Source organism: Tyto alba, unplaced genomic scaffold, assembly GCF_018691265.1.
Source record: "Tyto alba isolate M040663 unplaced genomic scaffold, T.alba_DEE_v4.0 Super-Scaffold_13, whole genome shotgun sequence".
NCBI classification, from domain to species: Eukaryota; Metazoa; Chordata; class Aves; order Strigiformes; family Tytonidae; genus Tyto; species Tyto alba.
Window position 1 is genome coordinate 11402204 of NW_024881275.1, and position 26086 is coordinate 11428289.

The following is a 26086-nucleotide window of genomic DNA, read 5'->3' on the forward strand; positions in this document are numbered from 1 at the left end:
AACATTAACCTTTCCAATATGCTCTCTGTATAGTCTTAATTCACATCCACACTTCATACACAGTTCCTCTCCCATCTTATAAATCCCAAGTCAAATTTACTCACACACTCCTTCTTCTACAGAGCTTTTACTCACCCTTAATGACTTTTCTCATGCTTATTAGTTAAATGTGTTTGTAGGCTTTTCAGTACCCATTCAACCATAAAAGTTTTTAGATCTACATGAAAATGAAAATGTGAAGCAGATAACCAAAATTATTTCTACACTTGGGAAGCACTTGGGAAGAGGGGGTGTGCAGTTTTTGGTTTTGAACTGAGTTTTTACATATTTATTTACTGTAGTTCATTCAGTGGTGAATTTTTTTAATAGTCATGTTTTTGCTATGGTTATTTCATTTTTCCAGACTGTCCACTTTTGCTTTATTCAACATAGGATTGCTTAATCCTTAGTTCTAAAATAATTCATTTCATCCTACTTCTCAAGTCTATTGCTGCCTGCACACTCTTGAACTTTGCAATGCTTCCCTGTCAAACCCATATATGCTGACAACAATTTTTAAAAGACATCAATATTAAAGAAAAGGAGGATGTGCCCACAAAAAAAAAGTCATTTAGCACTAGGACTATCTGAGGCTTATCTAAGAACTACAGCTGGATTTGTTCTGTGGTCCAGCTGATCAGGCAGACACCAGGTACTGCAAGAAGCCCATTTTTTCCTGCTTCCATGGAGAGGATTAATGTTAAGGCATACAGTTAGCTGTCAGCACTATTAATCGCTTAAATTCCTCAAGCTAAAGAAAAAAGAAGCCAACTCAGCAAAAAGTGTGTGTCAAGGATGCTGTGTTTTGTCTTTCCAGCAGAGAAGCCCACAGGAGACTCCAAACAGGTAAGCAGGAAACTCTAAAATGTGAAAAATAGACAAAAATATGACATCTGGAGGTGAAAGCAAGACAATGCAGCTTTCTGGTGATGCTTGGTCAGCCAGTGTCTGTCTCACAGGAAACTGGACATTGCTGCTGTTTCCAGTTCCCCTGTGTTGTTTTCAAAGTGGTGGGAAGCTCCAGCTTCTTCTAAGGGAAGGCTGGTGGACCTCCCCTACCCTGGCATGGGGTCACCCGCCCTCACCGTGCCTCACATCAGTGCATCCCATGAGGTCTCTCCATGGAGCAAATCCATTCTCCAGCTTTTCTGCAGCCTGCACACTACTTTGGGTTTTGCTCAATGGGTGAAGCCTCCAGGCGTGGGGGATTGAGGTGCCATGTCCTCACACCGACTGCAGCCCGGCCTTCCTCCTCCTCCTGTGAGCAGCAGAAGAGGGCAGAGGTCTCCATTGGTGATCTCAACATGTCTGGTGGTGCTGTGCCTCCTGGATGCTGGACTGCTGGCCCAAGGGTCTCAGTGTCTGAGACGCCTCAAAGTGCACCCGTAAGAGCATGGCTTTATTACCGTGCGGTGGTGGACTTACCAGTTGTTGTGCTACAGACACTGACACCAGCATCGTGAGGTTCCAAACAGCCTCAGTGTCATTTTCCAGAGCTGCTGAAACAAGGCTGCTGGCCGTTTACATCCAGGCATTAGTGTCTACCATGGTGGCTCTGGATCCCACAAGAAAACTGCCCTGGACCAGGATGCCATATTCCTTTGGCGATGCAGCAGCTGCCAGGAGTCACTCCCCGAACTCCGTGCACCCAGCTTTCTGTGCAGCCTCTGCTCCCCTTCCACCTCCCACAGCTGTCAGCAGAACCACACGCCTTGTGAGGATAGGGGCCATTATAATTAAATGCCAGCTAGTGACTGTAATTATAATTACTTGCCAGCCAGAGACTGCAAATCACAGATCCTATCAGCAGGCTTAGGCGAGGGAGATGAAGAGGACTTATGTGCCCATGTTGGATTGTGGTCCTGGATGTCAAAAGGACCTTTTCAGATGAGGAGTGATGAAGACCAAGCTCCAAAATGCTGGTAGCTGGTAAGCCTAGTTGACCCAGCATTCTGAAATCCCTACAGCAGCCCTGTTCAGAAAGAAAAAGTAATGCAACTGTCATAAATGGTTTTTGTTTTTTTTTTTTTTTTTTTTTTTTAAAGCAATACTGCATAGGAACGTATAACATTGCCACAAGGAGACATTAAACACCTTTATTTTGCCAGACTAACCAGTGTCTTAGAGCTGGTGAAACATGGTGCTGAGCTGGCCCCTAGCAGTCCTCCAGACAAGATGGCTCTAGAGAGGGATGCCCTAAAACAATGTGTTCCTTTTCCAGCAGGCTATACCAGTGTAATTTTGCTTTTAGACTAGTCTCAGTGATTTGCTAGGTATATTTTTCTTAAATGCCAAGGGCCACTCTCTTAAGGCTCTTCAGGCTCCACTGTGTTTATGCTGCACTAACATATTTTAATGTGGATGCAAATGTCCCTATAAATACTAGTAATATGAGAACATGTCCCATGGAAAAACTCATGCTAGAGAGTAGCAATTCTGAAGTCTTTGTGGCATCAAATGAATACGGTATTCATGAAAAGTATTTTGTAGTGGGAAATATTCTGGAGTCTGGGTTAAACTCTTACTTTAGCACTCACTGTTATGCAATTACTGATGTGAAATTATATCCTTCCATGAAAACTAGTTCTAAAAAGTACATTTAATATGAATGAACACTCAGAATATCCTGGGAATTTATATGATCATGAGATCACTAATGACATTTAGCACATTTCATTAGCTATCTAGGCCTGAATAGCATTAAGCATAACACAGTAACACCTAAATGTCAAGAGTGGCAGATGAATAAGCCAGGCAGACTGTACATGAAATAAAGTGTGGAGGAAAAATACCCCTTATTTAAGAGTTGAGCAGATCTGCAGTCTCTCAAGCACAGTGGCTGTAACATACCTCTACACTCCAAAATAACTAATGTCCCAAGCTGAAGCTTGAATGGGACAAAGTAATTTATCTTTCCCTTTAAAGTCTGGTGGAAAAGACAGGGCTTCCTGGGTGAAGCAACACGTGGCAATTCCTCTGGCTGCGTTTGTTGCTTCAACTGGTCACAGGCTGATGCTTTGGAGTTTTCAGTAAGGCTGTCTGGAATTTCCATCCTCTGGAAATACTCAAGGGTTTGGAGAAAAAGATTTGTCCCTGTCGTGGTTTAGGCCTGATTGGCAGCCAACCACAATGCAGCACCTCTCTCTCCCTTCCCCTCCGGCAATGAGAAGGGACAGAGAGCCAGGCTTGGGGTTCAAGATAGGACTGGGATGGGGGAAAATCCCCCTTTTATGATCACGAGCAAAAGGCAGACTCGTTAGGGGAAGGAAAAAAACCCATACATTTATTACAGACACTAACAACACATAACAGAGTAGGACAGTGAGAAGCATTGCCACATCTTGAGAACACCTTCCCCCCACCCCTCCCTTCTTCCCGGGCTCAGCTCTGCTCCCGATATCTCTACCTCCTCCCCCACTGGCGCAGGGGCAGGGAATGGGGGGTGCAGTCAGTGCTGCCACTTCCTTCATCTTCGGTGAGGGGAGTGTCCAAAACTTGTTCCCCCTGCTCCATCGTGGTCCCCCTCTCACAGGAGACAGTCCTCCACAAACTTTCTCTGACTTGAATTCCTCCCATGGGCCGCAGCGTTCCCCACACTGCTCCGTCATGGGTCACTAACTTCCTCCGACTGGATTCCCTCCCACGGCTGCAGCCCTTCCCGAGCTGCTCCGGCGTGGGACTCCCCCGCACGCTGCAATCCTCCCAGTGCTGAATTACAGCAGCGGGGCTACCTTTTTCCATGAGACCCCGGCCTTCTTCAGGCACAGAACCTTGATCACCCGAGCAGGAACAACAGGCTGTAAATCAATGTCTGCTCCACCGTAGATCTCCATGGGTGGCGGGGGGGGGGGGCCGCCCTGCCGTCTCACCACAGGATACAGGGGGTCTCTGCTCCGGCACACCTCCCCCCTCCTTTCTTCCTCCGTTCCTCCACTGACCTTGGTGTTCATGCAGCTGCAGCAACTCCTCCTCACAAGTCCCACTGCCCGTCACCACATCCCTTCTTAAATACGTTATCGCAGAGGCGCAGCCGATTGGCTCAATTTCCCAAACAGAAGTGGAGCTGACATGGAGCTGGGGGAGCTTCGAGAAGCTTCTCACAGGGGGCCGCCCCGATAGCCCCCTCCCCTGCCACCAAAAAACTCCACCACTCTCTCAACCCAGGACAGTCCCACTTCTGAATAAAAACTAAAGAAACTAGACACCTATTGCAGAAAATTGGGGAGGGGGGTGGAAGCCAACTGTTGGAACAACCCGCATATTTTACAGCCGGCTAGGAGTCTTTTGGCCTGACAAAAAAAAAAACAAGTTATCTGGTGAAACTGAAATTGGCTAGCAGCAAATCATTCTAGGAGGCAATTCCCTACTTCTTTCTCTGTTAGTTCTTGGGGATTTTTTTTCCTTGAACTGAAATACAAAATACAAATTATTGCACAACCGAACTAAGAGTGAAAAAATGAAACTCTTGAGCCATGAGTACACAGGCATTGAGTAAATGTCACCTGAATCAATAGAGAGTGAAACAGATGGAGGTTTTTACATTGTTCTCGCAAATTAATCATTAATATATTTTTTAAAGTAATCCTCATAAATCTTCCGAGAACAGTGTTATTGTGCCTGTTATGATTCATTAAACCAGTGCAGAATGAGATCATTATCATTTAAGTTAGCATTTTTGAGGCTGCCAAACATTCTCCCAGTATTTCCTGCAGCTGGGACCACAAGCATCTTCCTTGGAGCTGGCAGCCTGCTCGCACCATATTCTGCTCCAAGAGCTTCTTGTGCCGCTGGCCAGCCACTCCACTGTGCCTGCAGGGACCCTGAGCCGCTCAGGGTGGGTCTCTTCGCTTGGCCGCTTCGGGCAGCAGCAAAACTGGAGACTGACTTCAAGCTGCAAAGCTGCATGAGGCATCAGAGCCTGCAGAGAGGCACGGCTACCACCCTGAGGGGCTGGGGCTGGCAAACGCTGCCCTGGAGGTGGGTTCTCATCCACCCCAGCCTCCAGCTCAGCTGGCTGATTACTGGGGCGCAGTGGTCATTGATGCCTTTGGATAAATTGGGACTTTCCTCCTCTTGGAAATTCCTACACTGTAAAGCCAAAGGACACAGCAGGCAGAGTGGCTGCCGTGGGAGGCAGATTACCAAAAATAGGCTTTTTCCCTTTTAATTTATTTTTGGTGTAATTTCCTGACTGCGTTATTGAAACAGAAATGACATAAGGAGGACGATGCAGCAACAGGGCAGATGGGAGCAGGTAAGAGCAACAGATCCAGCAACATATTTGTGTAAAAGAAAGGAAAATGAGCTGGTGGTAAGGGGAATTCACAAATTACCTGACAAAAAAGCACACAGCCATCACCTGCCCTCACAGCCACCCTGTGAGTCCTGTGACATGTGAGGGATGCCAAAAGCTAAAAAAAAAAAAAAAAATAAAGAACCAAACCAAACAAAAAACAAACCACCACACCAAATTGCAGCTATTACTTGATCGGGGCATTTTAACTTCCTAAACTGGGACAGAGAAATTCCCCTGGGTCATCTGACCTCTGTTGAAACTACACCAGGAAGAGGAGCAGTGGCAGTCAGCGAGTGCAGGGCGTTCGCCTGTACAAAAGCCTCCGGTGTATGAGCCAGCGATCAGAGCAGCACAGGGATGTGCATGTGTGCGTATACGTGGCAAGGCGAGGTACAAATATCCTCCCAGCCAGATCATCTCTTGCACAACTCTCCGATTCTGTGCAGCCCCACAGACCTTTTGTTTTTTCCTCCACTTCTCCACTCTAAGCATGCCGCCAGAGCAGAGCTTCTGAAGACCTGTTTCCTCCTGCACATCTCCCTGAAGACAGCTCTCCCCAAGAAGAGGCGCTCACCAGCAGCATGGTGGGGGTAACAGTGATGAGGACATGGATTGAACCAGTGGTCGCAGGTTCCCAAGTGGCCAGTGCCTTCTATGACACAGCACTGATACTGGTGGTGAAGAACTACTACAACCAGACCAATGACACCATTCCTTCCCATGCACTGGAAGATGCTCAGCAGAAGGCTGTCTCTAATTTTTATATCATCTACAATCTAGTCCTGGGCCTGAGCCCACTGGTGTCAGCCTATGGCTTGTCCAAGCTGGGAGACATGGTACATCGGAAGATCCCCATCTGCTTCCCTCTTCTTGGCTACTTGGGTTCCAAAACTCTCTTGCTCCTCCTGATCCTGCTGGGCTGGCCGATCGAGGTGATGTACGGGGCTGCCGCCTTCAACGGGGTGATGGGTGGTTTCACCACACTCTGGGCAGGCTTCATGGCTCTGGGATCCCTGGGGTCCTCTGAGAGCAAGAGGTCTCTGCGGCTCATCATTATTGAGCTGGTGTATGGCCTCGCTGGCTTTCTGGGAAGCATGGCATCTGGCTACCTCTTTGTCGGCTTCAGTGACCGCTATCGGGAGGGCACTGTGCTGGTGGGCTGCAGCATCGCTTGCTATGCTTTCTGCCTCCTCTACAGCATTTTTGTCCTGACAGTCCCCAAGTCAGCAGCTTCCTGCCCAGCAAAAGACAAGAGTGTAAAGGACATGGACAACCAGCTACCAGCCCACACAGGAGCAGCAGCAGCAGGGAGTTCCCAACCTTCAAGGAGCAGCAACTCCACTCCAGTATCCCCCTCAAAACTCATCATCACCATGCTGTTTGTGGCAGCAATCCTCTACGACCTTGCTGTGGTTGGTGCAATGAACATACTCCCGCTCTTCTTGCTCAGGGAGCCTTTAAGTTGGAATGCTGTGGAGATAGGCCACGGCAATGCTGCTGGGTATGTGATCTTCATCACCAGTTTCCTAGGGGTATTTGTGTTCTCCAAATATCTGAGGGACATTACCATGATAATGATCGGAGTGACATCCTTCAGCGCTGGCATCCTCATTATGGCTTTCGTGCAGTGGACATTCTTGTTCTACATCGGTGAGTCTAACGGCTGCTCGCACAAGCAGGTGCACCCTGAGAAAGGGGCTGGGGTGGTTTGGCATCAGGAGAAGGGCTTGTGCTCTGCTTCATCGCAAGTTTCAGAACAGGGGGTTGGCAGACTGTCACACAAGCAATTCTCAAGAGAGCTTCACTATCATCTCCTCTCTCCACTCTCCCTTTGTACTTACACTCAGCACCCTACAATATCCAGAAGAGGCATACAGTCCTGCTAAGGCTCAGTTTAAAGCACATTGACTTGCAATTTGTCACATGGCCATAGGCCAGATCTGAGCAGGGGAACAATGCTCACACTGTGGCAGTGTGGGAATTGTTGCTGGCTTTCTGTACTAGTCATACCACACCACTGTGTTAACGGGAAGCACTTGCTTCTTGTGAGGTAAGACTTAAGGCTACAACAGAAACAAACTGGCAAAGGTTTCCTATTAAGCGAACATCTTAGGACGTGATTTATTTTTGTTACATTAAGGCATTTATGGCTGATGGGAAACTTAATAGTGAAACACTGGAGCTGCTTGAGCAACTAAAATATCACAATAATATAGTGTACAAATCTTACACTATGTATAAATGATCAAAGGACAGGTAACAATAGATGGGGAGCATTCCACAACAAGGGAAAAGCATGTTTATTGTTGGGAGGTAGTCTTTGCAGAAACACAGAAAACAAAACCTAAGAACTGCTTCCGCTGTGGCAGTGAGATGGATGATTCATATCTGACAAACTGAGTATTGTGTGCTGCATGGCTTTGCAGTTTTGCTCCTGAAAGTAAGAAAAAGATCTAAGAGAAATGGCCTGAAGCGATTTTTCTGTCTGCCCTTACAGGGAATGAGAAATTGAAAATCAGAGTTATTCTAAAGGGAAAGATGGTGGGATATTGTAACTGTGTAGTAAGCCAGATGAGTGAAGTTTTTGAGAGATTTTGTTTGTTTAGGCAATCAGGCTGGGGAACAAAAGATAAAAAATTAAAACAAAAAAATGCTTGTTTAATATTAAGTCCATCATGCTGCTACACAGTGTGCAGGATGCTTGTTCCTTGCATTGCAGAAACACCTCAGTATGCTAGACATGGACTAACACTTCACTGAGGTTGGTTCTGCTGACAGGAACACAATTCCAGCTTCCTAAATGTTTCCACACTAGAGAAAGCATAAAATACTGCAAGCCAGAAACACCAAGACAGAAAACAGCTGCAGCATTATAAAGGTACCGTTTCTGTAAGGCCGCATAGCATGGGCTGTTCTCTGTCCTGGTTAGCCTCAAATCATCAGCCTCACTATCTCAAAGGACAATGTTATATTCCATCTGCGCTGGGATTTTGGGCTGAGACCATGAGACCGTGGCTGGTTTGGGAACAGTACCTCTGCTAGTGGGAGAAATAGGTGGTTTATCCACCATCGCTTGGATTAAATGAGGACCTACACTCCTACCAAAGATTTGTACTTATTTCTGGTACTCGAGGGATAAGAAAAGGTGAAGCAAAGGCCCTGGCTAAGCCAGAAGCACAGAGTCTTCAAAAGTAGTGGTGGTTGTGTTGGGAGAAAAGGAGCAGGTACTGATAATAACTACATATTCATTGCATTGCAGCACGGGCAGTGATGCTCTTTGCCCTCATCCCCTTACCAACTATCAGGTCCATGTTATCCAAGCATGTTGAAGGATCATCCTATGGTAAGTACTTTGGTTACCTTACTGATAAAAAGAAAAAACTCAAATCCCTCCATCCACCCTAAGGTACAAAGAGAAAGCTAAGTTATTGTTGCAATCTGTGCTTTGCGCAATAAAACCAGAACAGTTGGTACCACAGATGAGAAGGGAGTGGCAGAGAAACTTGCTGGACGAGAATGTCACATCCAAACATCTTGTCCGCGGTTGCATCATCATTTTTTCCACAAAATTTTCAGCACATGCTTCAAGAGATTACTATCAGTCTGCAGCTCAAAGGCAGTGAAAATATCTGAGGTGCTGCTCAAAAACACAGTACTCCAGGGAAAACCAAGAGAAGCAAGACGTTGGGTTGAAGCACTGTGATATTCACACCATTTATATTTGGCTTCTTTCACTTCCATTTTTGGGAAGGATAGATTTCCTTCACGTTTTTTCAGTTATGCTCTCTAAACGTATCTCCAAGTGCTATGTGGCAATTAGTTACTGTCAGGCCATGATTTAACTAACAAGGGATAACCTTTGCATAAGAATTGGCCCTTTTTGGCAAACAGGAACAAAAATTCTTTGCTGTTAAAAAATGTATTAGAAAAATATATGTATTTTACAACACCATATGGAAGGCTACCATGTTTACCCCTATTAGCTGGGTTTAGACACAACAGACAAGACTGACCATGCATTCATATAGCACCTCATGCCCACAACTGCTCGTGCCTCCTCCAAACATGTTCTTACAGCTGTCCTTTGCATCCTTTCCCCTTCTGCCATGTGAACACAATACTGCTGTCGCCAGTTCACTCCTGCTACTTGTGCTCCTCAATGCACTCTGCAGCAAACTCACCTACCTACCACAAACAGCGCAGCTCACACCCCAAATTAATCATTATCATTAATCATAATGTTGTTTTACCCTCCACCATGAGCCATGCAGGCAGCACCTGATTACAGCAGCAGACAGCTCTCGAACAGGACCAGATGCAGCAGAGCAACCCGTGTCTCCTGCCAGCAGTGCTGTCTCTGCTGCGCGGCCAGAGAAGTCTGCCAGGGCAGCAAGCTCAGCACAAAGCCCTGACCTTGCGCTCAGTTTTCACATCCTGGCAGGGCTGGGTTACTTCCCCTTGCCCCATTTACAATGACAGAAACTGAAGGCTGCGCTTCAACAAAAAAGATGTTCCAACTAGGATTCAGTTTCTGCCTTTCCTCTGCCCTAAACATCATACAAATCACATGCACCTCCCCATGTCAGGCATTATTATCATTTTAACCCAGTGGAGGATGACTCTTCTGGCCTAGGGCAGAAGCAGACCCTGGCTAAAATCTCTCCTGTCCTCTAGATATTAGTCCAAGACTACTTTTCTACTTCCCAGGGAAAGCACTTATCGCTCAGTTTTTTGCTGCTCTTCCAAGCAGCTAACTACATCTAGACTTTTGAAGCAGACAGTTTTCTATTTGGATCTTTTGCCCTGTGCCTAAAAGAAGGAAGTCATCTAATTCTAGTCTAGAACAGAAGCAGATACAAGCTTATGCTACCTGGTGCTGGTGAAGCAATGACTACATTGCTCTTCCGCACAGCAGTGATCCGGGATTTGTCAGGGAAGGTACCAGGGCTTTTTTTTCTCCTTAGTAACAAACTATGTTCTTGTTTTACAGGTAAGGTGTTTGTCCTGCTGCAGTTGTCTTTAGTCACCACGGGAGTAGTGACATCTACAGTCTACAACAAGATCTATCAAAACACACTGGACTGGTACAGCGGCTTCTGCTTCATTTTGTCTTTTCTAGTGGGCTGCCTGAGTCTCCTCCCTTTAAGGTAAGGAATCAGAAGGGTTTTGTCCAAATGGACATGCTGTATTTTCTCCATCCTTCCTGAAGTGTATATATTACAGACGAAAAAAGAAAACTTCTTTTGAATTTTAAAAAAAGGAAAAAAAAAAAAAAGGAAGAGAAACAGAAATCTTGCAGAAATTTGTTGACAAATACCAAGGAGATCCAAATAATGAAACTTGCAAATGATCTAGCCTCTCTTTTTAATCTTCTTTTTGTTTAATGTAACATAAATTGTTGTAGGAGGAATATTTGACAGATTTTGAGCTGATAATTCCCAGGGGATGAAAGCCTTCACATAAATGTAGTGCTTGATATTGTGAAAATAGTAGTAAGTAGAGTAAGGCAACAATCCTACGCAAGGTAAAACATTTTTAAAAAAGAATCCATTACAGGTGACTTACTCATTGTGACAGAAATGAATAATCTGAATCTCCCTCGGGTGTTTCTTTCAAAGAGAAACCATTACCACATACTGAAGGGAACGGTTACTTTTCTAACCCAGTGAACCGACCCAACTGTACAGCTACAGAGCAACTGAGAGGTACAATTTCAAGAACAAGTTTTAAACATAAAACCAGCTTAATTTGAACAGAGAAACCTGACATATCCTGTCCATGTACTCTTACAGAATTTTTGAAGGATCTCCCTCCAAATCTCATCTTGCCCTCTGTCCCGTCCCCAAGACCCTCCAGCTTGTTGCATTACTAGAAACAGACTCTTCCTGTATGAAGTTAAAGTGAATTGTGGCAACGGCAGTATTTAAGCCATGCAACAAAAACATTTTCATTCAGATATAAGACAGGTACTAGACAGGCTTATGTCTGATCCCAGGCAAAATTCTTGCCCAGTTTTGCTGTAATTTTTTAACAAAGTAAGAGTAGAAAGTTTAAAGGCACTATTTATACCGACTTCACTGTTATCACTTAGACAGGAAGAAAAAGATACACTAAGGAAAGCTCCTACACCATCAGCTGTGCCTCATCCAGAGCACTGAAGGCTTTCTCTGGGCTTGTCAACACACATGACAACTGCTGTCAGCAGGACCACAGGTGTGGGAAAGGCTGCTTCATACTTACCAGTCCACTGGCTCTGCTTTCCTCGTATTTTCCAGACACAAGAGTGACTCGTTTCTTATGCACAACCCTGCTGTGTAACAGCAAGTCACTGCTAGCTATTCAGCTGCTTTTTAACACAGGCTCCAGATAGAAATTAGCACCCTTATGAGCATAAACATGGGTTATTAGGACTCAAAAGTCTGAAAGATTACAAATGGTGACAATGGCATTGCTTGTACACAAGAATAACGTACAGAGAGGCTGGCAGATCCTCAAGAGGAATCACATGAGCACTTAGTCAGCTCCAGACCTCCCAGCAAAGTTTAATCTAAAGAATTGATGGGGAAAAGCACACTGTAGTCTGAGAAAGATGTTTGCAGCTCTCTTGTAACCTGCATTTTTACTGCTCTTTACAGCATCGTGGCCATCAAACAACGTTCAACCACTGGCTCCCTTCAGATTCTGACCGAGTGACAGGCTGTACCAGCTAAAGCATCTCTTTGTCTTCATCAACTCTCTGAGCAACCGCAGTGGAAGGTTTGCCAAGCATTAGTCCTCGCAGTTGTTGTTACAGGAAGCATCTCATCTGTATTTCTATTTCACAGCATGACACGGCCTCTCAGGCACCGAGCTCACCTAGGACAAAGAAGTTTGCCTTGCTATTTCTGCAGTGCATCATCTTGCAGAGTACATGCATTGGCTATCGCACACCAGCAGTCTTCAGCAGTCTTACAGGAACCTGGTAGGCTGGCTAGCAAGAGTGCAGAGACAAGAACAGGGTAGAAATGGAAACCGCATTTCTAGATACATCATTCAGTGTGGAAGGGAAAAGCAGAAGATGAGTTTTCCACTAGTTCCTTCTTGTCTTCTCACAGAAGATGTGTCAGCTCAGCTCATCAACACATAGAAGACCATTAAATACAGAAATACCACCATACAAAAATATGTAAGATTAAGACACTTTTAGTAATCCCTACAATAAACCACTCCTGAACATGTGTTCATGCCCCTGATTTCTGGGAGATTGTTCTACTGTCCCTGGACAATGCTTTAACAGAGTTTATGGAAGGACACCTGTGACTCAAGAGCCAATACTTGCATTTCAGTTCACATCACCAGGATGTACTACTCTTGTAAGAGGTTAGGAACAGATAAGCGGAGCACACTATTCCCACAGGCTGTACAGAGGTGTAGCAACACTGATGTCAGGTAATAGTTACCTTGTTACCCCAGCATTATACTGAGTTAATACCCCTACTGAAAGGAACCTCATACAATACTGACATGAGATGTTGTCAGCTAAATCCAAACATGATTCAAACGACTGGCATGTTCCAGAAGGAGCAGTGCTTAGACTATATGTCTGTTTACATGCTAATCGAATTAACAAGGATTAAGTGGCTTCCAAACTCCTGGACTAAGTAAAGGCAAGTTAAAAGCCCTTCAGTAACTGAAATAATCTGAAGGCAAAACAGGCAGCTTCAGTTTGAGCCAGGGATGCCGCAAGCAGAAGCTGATTACTCACTATGCAACCTCTTATTCTGAGGAAGCTGCTGCCAAGCACGCTCCCCCACACACACACTCTTGCGCGCTTTCCTCAGCTCCAGGCTTCAGTTTCAAGTAATACCAGATGTATTACAGCAACAGACAGATGACTTTTAGTTAAATCAGCAGTGGAACAAGATTTTAAGGGATGGGTATTTCTGCAGTAAGATAGCAAGCTGCCCATCAAAATAAGTGCACACATCATTTCAATGGCGAAGGCTGCAAAAAACAAAACTTTATACTCTAGGTAAAGGAGTCATCTTTTAATACATTTATTGGTCCATTCCATTAAATTAATTGAGGTAAACAAACGGTGCATTTTAAAAAAATGTACACACTAATAGAGAATTACAAACATTTTTACCTCAAAGTGTTTTTCTCCATCAATACTAGTTCCATAGTAAACAATGCACAAAGTATATTTATACAGATATATGGAAGTGTATAGAAACATGCCAGCACCAGAAGGCAAGACAACATTTCCTAGCCTGTGAGTATGAACAAGAGCACAGTTGCCAGATTTGATCAAGTGTAGGAAACAAAAGCTTCCTTCCCATTTTTACATGATTACTCGCTAATTCACACAGAGACAAGTCTTTTCACAGCTTTCATTTTGTTTTTTAATGGTATGAATGATGACTCTAGTTCCAGTGAGTGGGTTTACAGGCAGAAAGTGGAAGAGTCTGGGCAACGAGCCAGCACCATTTGGTCCCCAATACTGACACCTCCAGCAAGAAGGGGGATGAGATCCACCTTCGCTCACAGCCAGCCTGCCTTCATCTGCACGGCCCAACTCTCAAAACCTTAAGGAGGGACACAGGGATGCAGGCACAGAGGAAAAGGGAACAAGGATAGTACTGCTTTATTTTCATATATTAATGACAAAAGCCCTTTGGCTGTTTGCTATGGTAAGACTGTCCCTCTACAGTCTGTCTCCCTGTGTGGTAGGAATGTGGCACTGGCCCCAACGCTGCTGATCTGAAGGTACAGATACATAGCCCACCAGCAGAGTTAAGGAAATGGTTTAGCTTCAAAGCTTAAAGTACCAAGGCCTTCAAAGTAGTCTAGGACAGTGACTAGCCTTTAACATTTTTGCATGACACTTACATAAGGGTGATCTACTTACGCCTTTTTGGAAAGTGCATTATTTTCTGCACAAGTACTGTGTCTTAGCCATGTAACCTTCAAACTAGCCCAGTGCATTACTGAGTACTTGTACAAGTCAGATACCTCGGCAAGACTCCAAAGTGCTAAGCGTTGAATTAAGCATTGCCATTTTATACCACAAAATTGGTTAAACAGCACTCTCAAAAAAGTTTAAAATGCAACATTCACACTGCCAGAAGGCAAGTTTATTCTGTGATCCCCAGTTGTACTTTTAAAAAAAAAAAAAAAAAATCAAAAAAATCTGGCAAGTAGTAGCAACTCTCCCATCTTAAAAAAAGCCCCCATTTTCCCTATTTATTGGTTGTTGTAGCAAAAGTTAACCTACCAAGGGAAAGACTGTTCTACCTTCAGAATATAAAAATGCTGAACATCTAATGAGCTAGTTTAGTCTATGCAATTTTGCTCAGTGGTTATCAACACCAACATTTTAAACAGTCTGTAACATTAATCATAATCATATTCAGTTACATTGTGCAAGTTTTAACACGAGCATGGCTCCTGTTAAACACTGAACAGTCTCTGGTGGGCTGGGAGGGAATTCTTTTGTACCTTGGCATCTGCAGGACTGACACCTGAAGCAACGCACATCACGAACAGGCTATACAGAGCCACTGCTGCAAGACTACCTCGCAGTACCTCTGCAGGTCTGTCTCTGCCACTCCTGTTTTGCAGATTTTTCTTCCTACCACTTATCCCACTATATCCTTAGCACAAGTGTCAGTGTGACAAAAATCCAAGTAGACTTCAGTGAAGAGTCCATAGTTTATTTTTTGATACAACTCACATCAGAAGAGTTCGTGTCTTTAGGACTACGCCTATTAGCTTTACATTTTCCCGTGGATACCTGAAAAAGCCATGTTGTTTCAACATCTATATTTATTGCAAGAGTCACAACCTGGTAAAGATACATGTGAACAATGCACGGCTCATTACCGAGCATGAAGACTAGATCTCAGTGCTTGCTTTATTGTGCTGGTGCCAGTTAAGAGAAGAAAAAAACATCCCAGAAATTACACAGAAGTAACTAGGACAGCAGTGAATTATGCATCCTCTGAGAGGGAACTTGGTCTGGCTATGGATTATGAGGAAAACTGGGCTAATTTAAAGACTGTTGAAGGACCCACATGTTAGAGGCTCACAGAAAGGGTACAACTACTTTTGACATCATTTTAGCGCATGTTATGAGGGTGGTTAGGTGACTGAACACTCAAGTTACTCAACAATGAGGCTCCTGCACTACTCCTGTTTCCCTTCACCAACACCTTTTCCTTTTCACACTTAAGGTTTGGGCCATCCAAAGGAGACCTGTGAGGACTACAGGATAACATGTCAGAGTTTCACTAAGTTCAGATCTCAACCTCCCACTAACAGCAGTTAAGTAAGTGAACTCTACAAGTGTCACTTTATATTTTAGAGGAGTTTCCCCTCTATTTCATAGTTCTCCTGTTCCACACTGTTGCCCCAAACCTCACAGTCAGGATCCTCCCCACACCTCACAGTCTCTCTCACGGTTACCTAGCAATTTATGACAGCTCTTTTCAGAGACTCCTCCACAACCCATAGGAGCTGAGAGACTCACCACTACACATCCTTCTTACACTGCAGCAATCCTTGCAGAGGACTCCTCTTCTAGATGTTAAGTTTTATGTCCCTTGTAGGGGCTTAAGAGGTTTTGGTGTTCTAGATCATGAAAGAAATCCTGTCAGGGGCCATAGACTGAGGCACATTCCAAACTCTCCCCCAAATCAACTTCCAGGTGCCACAGAGCTATATACTCCAACAGGGAAGTGCAAAGCATGACTGCCTTTCAACAGCCTAGTCACAAAGGGATTTATCTGAAACCAAAACATCCTTTGGATGAGGACTAATTTAAAAACCATGCTGCAGAATCAGTGGCAACAGATATAAGAGTATTTAAACTGATCTTCAACAGCTCCAGCCTCAACAGTTACATGTTGATTTGAACTCCACTTGCTACTCCCCACTGTCCATTATGCTTCTCATGAACAACTGTGATATAAATTGCTAAATTCCCCAGAACCAAACATTCATTTCAGTTTGCCATCAAACTAAGAAGGAACAGGACCTCAGTGTTGTAAGGCATCAGACAAAACCTACTCCTGCAGGAGAAAACCCACCACCCCTTCTACTCATCTTTCACTTTTTTTTTGACAAGGTGAAGGGAAGACTGTTTAAATATTAGTTGAAATTATATTTTGCTTGACTCTCAGTGATGCTGCAGTTACATTTACCACACAGGAACCAGCTCAAAAAAGCATGTTGATGTCTGTTTGTGGGAAATAGGAAGACTGTAACCCTGAAGGCCAGACTGTTAAATGGTATGCAAGTGCTTTTTTATATGGGAAAGACTGAGGAGAACACTTGGTTACTGCTTCAAGATGATCTCCTTAAGATCTTCCCTTGTGCAACAAGAGTAGTTCATCATTCTGGACCTAACAGCAACTTAGAGCAGAGTTCTTATTTACACCAAGTAAGCGTATATTGCCAAACCATGAGCTTAAACCAAAAAGCAGTTTGTTCAGTACCACAGAGTTGCCAATGAAGGCTGAGTCAAAAAGGAAGACCTCTTAAAATGTTTTAAACTTGACTTTTGCACCAAGAGAGTATTGTCTCATTAGTCTGACAACTACCATATTGCTGCAGTAACTCACCTTGGTGGGTGCTATAAAGCCACCATGCTGAGTAGAGGGGATTTGGGTATACTTGGTGTTTATGAAGGGATAAAGCCCAAACCAGACGGGTACCTGGCAGATCATCATAGGGGAATACAGAAGTTGCACATACTCAATTACTGCTCAGATTCTTTGCAAGAATGTTGCCAGAGATCAAGTAATCACTTAAGTTTAGCAGTAAGTGTGCAGTTATTTATTCCCCTAAATCCCAATATTACCCTGATATTAACCCCAAACTACCTCACTTAGGATGGTTAAGAACTTCTCTGCATGCTGTTAAACCAAGACTCTTGGACCCCTGGAATCACAGCAGCATTCCTAAGGCCATTAACACCAAGCAGGCATTTACTTGAGGTTGGACTGCAAGAGAAAGGGAAGAAACAGGACTTGCAGAAGCAGTTACATTTCTAAAGGCCAATAAAAACTACTAAGAAAATAGATCTGTACCAAAAGTAGTCTTAAAAGACTTGCCATGTGGTTCAGTAGTGACAGGTATGAACACTGTGTATACCTAAAAGGGTACCCATCTACCCCCACCAACCTGTTTAAGGCAAGTTTCACACACAATGATGCTTGGTATAAGCAAGCATTTGACACTTTTTGGCTTTTGGCTGCTGCAAAAAAACATGAGAAGGGAAAGCAGCGTTCTATCTTTACTACAACAGGCACCTTAAGTGACCAAGGCCAAAGTGGCTCTAGTTCAGAAAAAAAAAAATGTTTAAAACATGGACCAAGAGAATTCTACCATGCAACCTCCAGAGCTAGTTTTAGAAAAAATACACTAAAGACTCATACTTGCTTCCACCATTCCCATAAGCCTTGAAAGGCCACTGTTCAATTCAGTCCCACAGCTAGGCTGATTTTGATCCCCAAGGCAGTCACAAGTACACTTCAGCCAACTGACATTACTTCATAATCACCAAGGTAAACAAAGATACTCAGTACGAACCAACAGCATGCCACACTCACAAAAACCACAGTTCATGCTTGCATCACAGTTGGTGTTGGTATGTTCTGTTTAGCACCAGCCCAACTCCCACACAGAAAAGTCTCCAGAAACCATTTTAACCAGAGGGAACATATGGGCAGTAGCAAAACAGAAAACACTCATTCCAGCGTTTCCCTGTCCATCCAAAAAAAGGGCTAAGAATTGGTTAGGAAGTACTGTATCATAGGAATCCTTATTTTTTTTTTTTTTTAGCAAACAAAACAGTATGGTAATAAAGATGTCATTTGGCACCTTGCAGTAGAGTTTTATTTTCATCTTTTTAGTCTTCCACTCATCAGTTCCTTCCAGACTAGAGAGGTAAGTTTTATCAAGATCCCCGTGCACTTTCACTATGAACCCCCAATCACTCCATAGGATAAAGAAGGAACCATTCAAGATAACTCAAAAAGATGAAACATACCCCAGTTTAAACACAGAAAGTGAGAAAAAAAATTCAAATAGTTTTCAGAGAGTCTGTTCCAGCTTCAGTGCTGCTGGAATTTCAGTTAACTTGAAAAAAAGGAGTCCTTCATACAGTTCCAGTATGTCTAGTGGTACTGCATACAGAAGTGCTAGACTGTCCATGAAGGTACTTCTTATTTGGTCTCTGGCTTGTCTCGCAATAGTGGTATAATTGACTCCCACGCCGTAAGGCACTAAAGAAAGAAATAAAGATTTTTAAAATGGATTGTACACCAGCTCTTGTAACTTCTGGCCAACCCTTCCAGACCAACAGAATGCAAGTTCAAGAAAGGCTAGCTGGGACTTTATAGGTTATTTAAAAGGGGGGAAAAAAACCCCCAGAATGACAAACAGCAAGAAAGTGTTCAGAAGGAATAGCTGCAGTTTCCAAACAGAGAAAACAAATCAAAGCTTTCCAAAGTCATCAGCAGGCCCAAGCCATTAAAAATCATCACAATACCTAGGATTTCCAAAAATCAAGCTGGATTCTTCTAAACTGAAGAACACCACAGCTTTCAGCTTGGTGTACAAACTGTTACTAGTAGAAATTCACATCTTTGTGGTGTGACAGTAGGAGAGGGCTGATTTGGACACAATGGCAGTTATTATAGAGTACCTCCAGCGAACTTATTTAGAAGACCCATGCATTTAGGAAATGTAGCTCAGAGACACAGTGTACTCCAGTACACCTCTGGGACTTGACTCCACTTCACGATGAACTGGTAGTGCCTGGTATAGTAACATAAAAGTGGAGTCTAGCTTCTGGGTTATTAGAAAATCACTGCAAGATTTGGAGTTATCTCCTCAGACACATATACTTACTCCAGTCCCTCTGCTGGGTATCATTGCTGTCTTTCAACAACGTACAATCCAGAAGTCAAACTGGACAAATATAGATCATGGAATACATACTATTAAACACTGAGAATGGGCAAACTCTTCACTGGCTCTTATATCTACAAGTTACTGTTGTCAAACACCTTCCTTCTACTCTTGCTGATTGTACTGCAGGTGAACAAAGTATTTCTAGTTGTGTATCCTGAAGCAATTTAACACTTTCCTACCAAAAAGCTTCCTTGATGCAGCTAAAAGCAAAACTGAGATGTACAGATTTAACTGTCAATTGCAGAGATACTGCTGGATGTTCAGTGGAGTCTGTAATAACCCCATCACAGCAGTCTCAGAAGAAAGAAGAGACAAGGGTGAAGGAAGTTGTGTGACTAGCTATGAATTACCGACAAGACAGACATTGGAAGGGGTAAAGGAAGTGCATATCAATATTATACAGAGAGGTAACCCAGCACAGGACAAGTTTCTAACATAGATGTGGAAAAAAGCAATAGGCAAGAAGATTAAGTATGTCAGTATACATAAACCTAGTAGTATTTAATCTATCAACCACTGCATCAGGCAGCACTGTCCTAGCATGAGGTAAACTAGATTGGCAGCATATGCAGTTAAATGTCAAGGCCTTTTCACTTAAAAAAAAAAATCTGACATTGAATCTCAGGTCCACATGCAACAACTGTAAAAGGGTAGAGGCACCTGACTAGGTGTTTCTAGGACTAGTACATACACGGGACAGAACTCTGCACAAGGGGACAGAGATTAGAATAATTTATACATACCACGCATAATCTATATATCAATCCATGGATGTACATTAACTCATGTAGTTTGGTTCATAAAAGGCAGAATGAAGATATTTTCTGGTAGTATTCCTCTAATATGCAGTTTTGGTCTTTTTCTGCTACTGCTGCTCAGTAATTTGTTCAATTCAAGATTGCAAGACAGACAAGCATCCAGGATGAAATGCTGTTGCAGGGCTGCCTTGCAAAAACTGCTAGTCTCATGCAGATCATTTGAGCATGACCAGCAACTCAAGAGACTACACTGAACTGCTGACAAAGAGCAACTTCCACAGCACTAGAGAACTGATTTAGATGTCTAAGATTCTTTTCTTCAAGACAGCATGAAGATTTCCTGAAGAATTATCACCACCTCAGAAAAATGAACTACTCTTATCCACTCCAATGCTCCAGCTGTGCCACATACCTTCTCGTAGTACTGGATGTTTTTATCTGCCATCCCCATGAGTAGCTGCCTAAAGTCTTGTCTTTTGTTGTTCTGCCATCTCTCCATATCTGCTTTCAGGTCAGCATTGAAACACTCTACTCGATCTTGGCATTTCTCAACATCTGTGGGTACCTGCAGCAAAAGAAATGAAGATTGAAACTGTCACTGAGAGTGCCAGACTACTAAACTAGCTCAAACATCACTGAGAAAAGCTACAGAGAAAAGGGTATGTTAACAGTCCAGTAGTTACCCTGAATAAATTCAGTTATGGCTGCAGGGAGTAAATCACCAATCCTGTATTACTGAGGAGATGGGATTGCTTAATTTGTTCTCTGCTGTTTGAGGTGATGAGCAGTTGTGCTTGTCCATCTACACACCAGGTATGGACGCAGATTGAGGAAGAGCTCACTAGACGCACATGAAAAGGAAAGCCATGCGATCTAAGTGCTGGATGCTCAGGCTCAGTTCCTAGTTCTCAAACTGAGCAGCTTGACTACAGCTCTAGAGCAAGCTTTCTCTTGATCTTCCCATTTACAGTTGCATGAAGCTTTTCCTGATTTACACTAGTGTGTATGAAACAACAAACATCTAGGTTTCTCTGAAGAGCTGGATAAGAGACCTCAGTGTTATCTCTCGACTATAATACACAAACCACACTGATCAGCTATGGCTGCAGAATAAAATTTCCAAGCCTCTGGTTTCTAACTTCCACTTTTAACCTTACAGGCTGCCCGAAACAAAATATACGTGCAATGCACTGATGATCATCACCACGGACTGGCTCATGAGCTTTTGGGCTCAACACTGGACACAATCACAAAGAAGCAATGGGAGAAATCCTGAAGGACAGCATATTGCAAGTCTAGGTAGAGATTTAAATGGATTATGACAGTAGTCACCAGCCCAAGGTAGATGGACTTTAAGCCTAAATTGCTTATGTTTTAACTCACATCATGTATATCACCAGGCAACTACAGGAACAATTTACAAATGTTTCTTCAAGCAGGAAAGCCATGAATACCTTTTTCTCCCTTCTCCTTGTGCTGCATAGTCCACTCATACAGGATGACTACAAGTACATGCAGACTAAGCCCAAGATCTCAGAAGAGGAAGCCTCTGAGCTCTAGCACTAACTTGAGAAATGAATTTCCACTCTGGAAGCTGTGACTTGCACAACGGCAAAAGGCAGAATGAAGAACATCTGCAGATGTTTCACACTTGATACTTTCAGGAAATTCCCCTTTTCTTTGAGGGGCATGAAGGAAGGAAGAGGATGAACAGACTATTTAAGAAGCTTTTAATGGGTAGCAATATAGGAAGTTAGAGGTGTGTTACTACCTTGAAATATGACAAGGTACACAATTTAGGCAGAAACATATCCATTCTGGTTCTTCTCCAGGATGTGGATTAGGGCCGATCACTGAAGTATTACATCAACTCAAAGAAGATCCTACATCTGTTCTCCAATAAAGCTGTTTGAGACACAGGCAGCACCTCCTTTATGTCATGGGATCTGAGTACCCTTTTATTCACACAACTAGATTTGCACTACATGCAGCTTGGGGGTTTTGTAGCTACATACTTCCCCCACGGTCTCTAAGCACTATACTTCTGGCTACAGAATCCACTCTGCTACAAGCCCAGACATGTTGCCTGAAGCCTATGGGAGAACTTCAAATGCCAAGTAGGTGGCTGAAAGGTTTAGAAGATGATCCCCCCAAGGCAAGTATGCCCTGCATCATAAGTACTCTACTGTCTTAACAGGAAAGGCTAGTCTATCAAGAGAAAGAGTCATGAAGTCTGGAAGCAAAACCACATACGATTTCCCAATCCAATTAAGTTAGGTTTTAAGCACTCACCAGCTTCCTGCTGCTTCTGCCAGGATCTGAAACCACAACAAAGCTATTTAAAAAAAAAAAAAAAAAAAAAAAAAAAATCTGTTTTTTCTCACAGCCATTTCTTCTGTAAGTCGGGTTGAGAGGGCTGCACAAGTTTAGAGCTACACAGACAACCCAGTGGTTAGCAAACGGATCATGTACGCTTTAATTAAGGAACAGCAGCAATGAACTCCAGCTAAGTCTCCACAGGCATCATGAAAGCAGTGTCTGTACACACACACACCAGTCCTATTCAGGAACGTAAATACCTTTCCTTCCAAAACTGCAGCTTCTCAGAACAGAAGTTGCAACTCAGAGCTATAACAAAATTTTAAGTTAATTAACAGCTTTTAAGCACTTTAGTGCAAGGTTAACGACAAGAGAGATTATCGTTCTAACATAAAATTTGGGCATAAGTTGAAACATCATTGCTATGCCTTTATCTGCTTTTATTAATGGAGATACTAAATATTAGCTAGCAACTAGGAACTGAGAAGAAAGAAGACTGGACTTTGGGGGAAGTTGCTACTTTCCTACCGGATGGCTGCTCTCAGCTACTTGTATAGCTCAAAAAACCACAAAGCCCAAAACCAAGTGACAACTGGTTCAAACTCCCAATATGCTCCAGAAGGGCCCATCACTACTTTAGTAAGTCAACTGAAACTGAGAAGAGATGTATATGTAGGTAAGAACTGAGCATAAAATTGTATATTCAGGAGTCTGGTCTCCTCACTACGTGATATGAAGTTCTGTACCGACATCAATTCCTTTTCACATAGTTCTTGAAGAGTCCAGAGTTTAAGTATGCCTCACATCTAGAATTTCACATGGTCAAATGCAGATGGCATCGTTTGCAGCATAAGCACATCCACTTTTTAAAAATTCCTCTACAGCATCATTACCAAAGAACAAATGGTCCTGAAAAAATCACAAATCCAGCATTTATTAAGTAAGCCTTTATTTTCTTTTTCCTGTAAATACATATGGTTACCTTCAAGTTCTGCACTGCCATATTTACTGTTCCCATTGGTCACCACACTGCAAAGCCTTGAGGCAGACAGAATAAATTCGGTCAGAGGTAGAAGTCATCTCACCAAAAGGAAACAATGCCTGCACTTCATTACATTGGTTGGATTACTGCAAAACCAGCTCCAGCATGGGTCAGAAAAGGGTAAGAAGCACTTCACTACTGTACTTGATAGAAACAGAAAGGCTGCAGATTCTACACTCTGTTACACTACTGTTAAGCACCACATATACTATGCTTTCAGTGTAAACTTCAGCATTCTGAGCAGTATTTGCTGGCAGACATTTACAGTAGCCCTACAAGCCACTTGCATTTATAGGCCACCGAGTTCTAAGCTGATCATCTCCATGTGAGAATGACCTAATGACACCAACAGAGCTTTGTGAAGCTAATCTGATTATGCGTACAAGGAGTCCCAGAATGCCCTCCAGTGGAAAAGATTAACAAGTAACAACAGGCCCTCATTTTGTGATCCCCGAGCAGACCTTTTTTCCCTTAAGGTTTGGGGGTTTTTTGGGGGGGTGCATATAAAGGTGTTTGTGTTGGGTTTAAGGAACACAAACGCCTTTCACTGAATAACCCAGCTCATAACCCTCTTTCTGCTTATAGTTTCCAGCAAGCCATCGCCAGGAGACCTCACTAAATGTAAGATATGCTGCTAGCCACAGCTCTGAGTTACCAGCTCTTGCAGACAAGGACGTTCCCTCGAGGTGGAAAGGATCTGAAAACCTCAAGCTAGTATTTTATGAATATGCACGGAGTTTTATTTGTTCAACTTAATCTTGTAAATGACATAAAAGACTTATGTCAGAAAAAAGATACAAAGAGTTGCCAAAACATATGCTTATACTCTAGAGGAGACAAGTATTCAAAAATTCTTAGACAGCTATTTAAGTGCTGTGCTTTACACAGTAATCTCACTGAGACGCGAGATGTAAAAGAGTTTCAGTAGGTGAAAGATTAGAAAATTCAACAGTTCTACTGCATCAAGATCTTGATAAAGTCAAATGTCTACAAATCTCAACTGGCTTGCTGCAATACTAGATTAATTTCCCTTCATCCTACATACAACTTGTTAGAATACCTACTTATACAAAGGTACATTGAAGAAGTAAAAGTACATACCACACCAGCCAGCAGTGGAGTAGGCGAAAGGCCAAAATACAAGAGCAACACAAGATACCCAAGATATCACCATTTATAGAGTCTGTGACAGACAAAAGATCAGAAAAATACCAGTTGGCCTTTCTATGTTCCAGTCCTCTTTAGCTTCTCAGATTAATGATATTATGTGAACCTCCTGTAAGATTATTGTACAATAGTTGTAATACTGGACAGTCATCCAATAGCTATTAACACAAAGATGAAGGTGAACCAAAAAGCCCCAAGAAGAGGAAGGGAACAAAACCTGTTGTCAATGCTGATTAAAGCTGCAGTGATTTTAAGACAGGCTCTTGCACACTGCCCCACGCAGAAAGCAGGTGGCAGCATAAGCATGCCAGTTCACATCTTTGCTTCCACATGTAGCCCAGCTAGAACCTGTCACTGAGTGACATGTGGTGTCTGTTCACCATCACACAAGAAGAATTCCCTAGCAGAAGGAGCAAAATACAGAGTCTTCCACAGTCAAAACAGGTGTCCTACAATACAGTTCAGCAGTGACAGCACTAGTACCTTAACTCAACTAGCTGACATATTGCTAAATCACCAGAGACTGTTCTGCCACTGCTTCAGTCCATGTCACTGAACACTCCAACTGATTGCTGGCTGTTGTTCAAGTGCTACAAAGGTCAGAGCCATCCTGCTCTGAATGGTGGGAGATCGATAGTACAGACGTTGGTAGATAGATCATATATGATCATACCTAGGTCTTTATTTCACACCAGCTTGTCAACAAACTTCTGTCCTTCCAGAAATGACTTATACTGCATAGAAGCTGCCAGACCCAAAGCAAGATCTGTTTCTCCATTCTTCTTGGAAAGTAATAGAAGTGCAAGCTGTTTTTGTAGAGTAGTTTTAAGTGCTAACCTTTGGACGGTCTTCTTTTTTCAAGGCTACTGCTTCCAGTTTTGCTTCATACTCTGCTTGAACTTGGTCTCTCTTCTTCAACACATTCTATGGGCAAGAGAAAAGACAGCTGTGAGAGGGATCCACTTGTTCCTTCCCTCCCCAAGCCAGCAAGAATCTGTAAAGTGATACAGCTTAAGTGCTAATTCAGTCCAAAGGCAGACTTCCATACTTATTTTGTCCTGTTTCATGGTATTTAGGGAGTTGCTTTTGAAAACAAAAAGCATTTACTCTCCAGCCACTAGCAAGGCCAGATAAAATTCAACTCTTGGACCAGCTGGAGTAATGCAAGATATAAGCTGTCATATAACCATGAATATAACCCTGACTAAGTAAATTCAATTCTTCAGTTGGCCTATTATTAGTATGAAAAGGATATAAACAAAAGCATCAAAGCTGTCAAGGACCAGTGCAAGGCTTTGCATATCCTCATGCAGCACAGACAACAGCATGGGCTAAAAGACAGGAAGGCCACCACAGAAGGTATTACATATCCCTTTTCACTTACAAAGACTCCTTAAAGTCCTTTATAGCAAGCTGTTACATTCCCAACTTAGAACAAAAGTAAGCTTTGCTTTTAGATCAGTTGGGGGGGGTTAGTTGTTGGTTTAAATAAAAAAATTAAAATTA

General features: G+C 43.1%; 2 protein-coding genes across 2 annotated transcripts in view; one reads left to right on the forward strand and one right to left on the reverse strand.

The window, feature by feature from the left end:
• Nucleotides 1–417: 417 nt before the first annotated feature.
• On the forward strand, nucleotides 418–12554 carry SLC46A2 (solute carrier family 46 member 2). The gene is made up of 5 exons (XM_032981574.2): nucleotides 418–885; nucleotides 5825–6985; nucleotides 8595–8678; nucleotides 10326–10482; nucleotides 11971–12554. The coding sequence occupies exons 2-5, from the start codon at nucleotides 5917–5919 to the stop codon at nucleotides 12026–12028; spliced, it is 1368 nt and encodes a 455-aa protein (XP_032837465.1). The 5' UTR covers nucleotides 418–885; nucleotides 5825–5916; the 3' UTR covers nucleotides 12029–12554.
• Nucleotides 12555–15009: 2455 nt separating this feature from the next.
• The window catches only part of SNX30 (sorting nexin family member 30), a 49983-nt gene continuing 38906 nt past the window's right edge, over nucleotides 15010–26086 (reverse strand). The window contains exons 7-9 of the mRNA XM_032981575.2: nucleotides 25418–25504; nucleotides 20465–20617; nucleotides 15010–18603 (exon numbers count right to left, since the gene is read on the reverse strand). Coding sequence (XP_032837466.2) covers nucleotides 18544–18603; nucleotides 20465–20617; nucleotides 25418–25504 — 300 coding nt within the window. The 3' untranslated portion in view covers nucleotides 15010–18543. The remainder of the gene's footprint in view (nucleotides 18604–20464; nucleotides 20618–25417; nucleotides 25505–26086) is intronic.

Coding starts and splice junctions, on each gene's coding strand:
- SLC46A2 (XM_032981574.2), top strand. CDS start 5,917: ATGGTGGGGGTAACAGTGATGAGGACATGGATTGAACCAGTGGTCGCA. Junction 6,986..8,594: donor GACATTCTTGTTCTACATCG/GTGAGTCTAACG, acceptor ATTGCATTGCAG/CACGGGCAGTGATGCTCTTT. Junction 8,679..10,325: donor TGTTGAAGGATCATCCTATG/GTAAGTACTTTG, acceptor CTTGTTTTACAG/GTAAGGTGTTTGTCCTGCTG.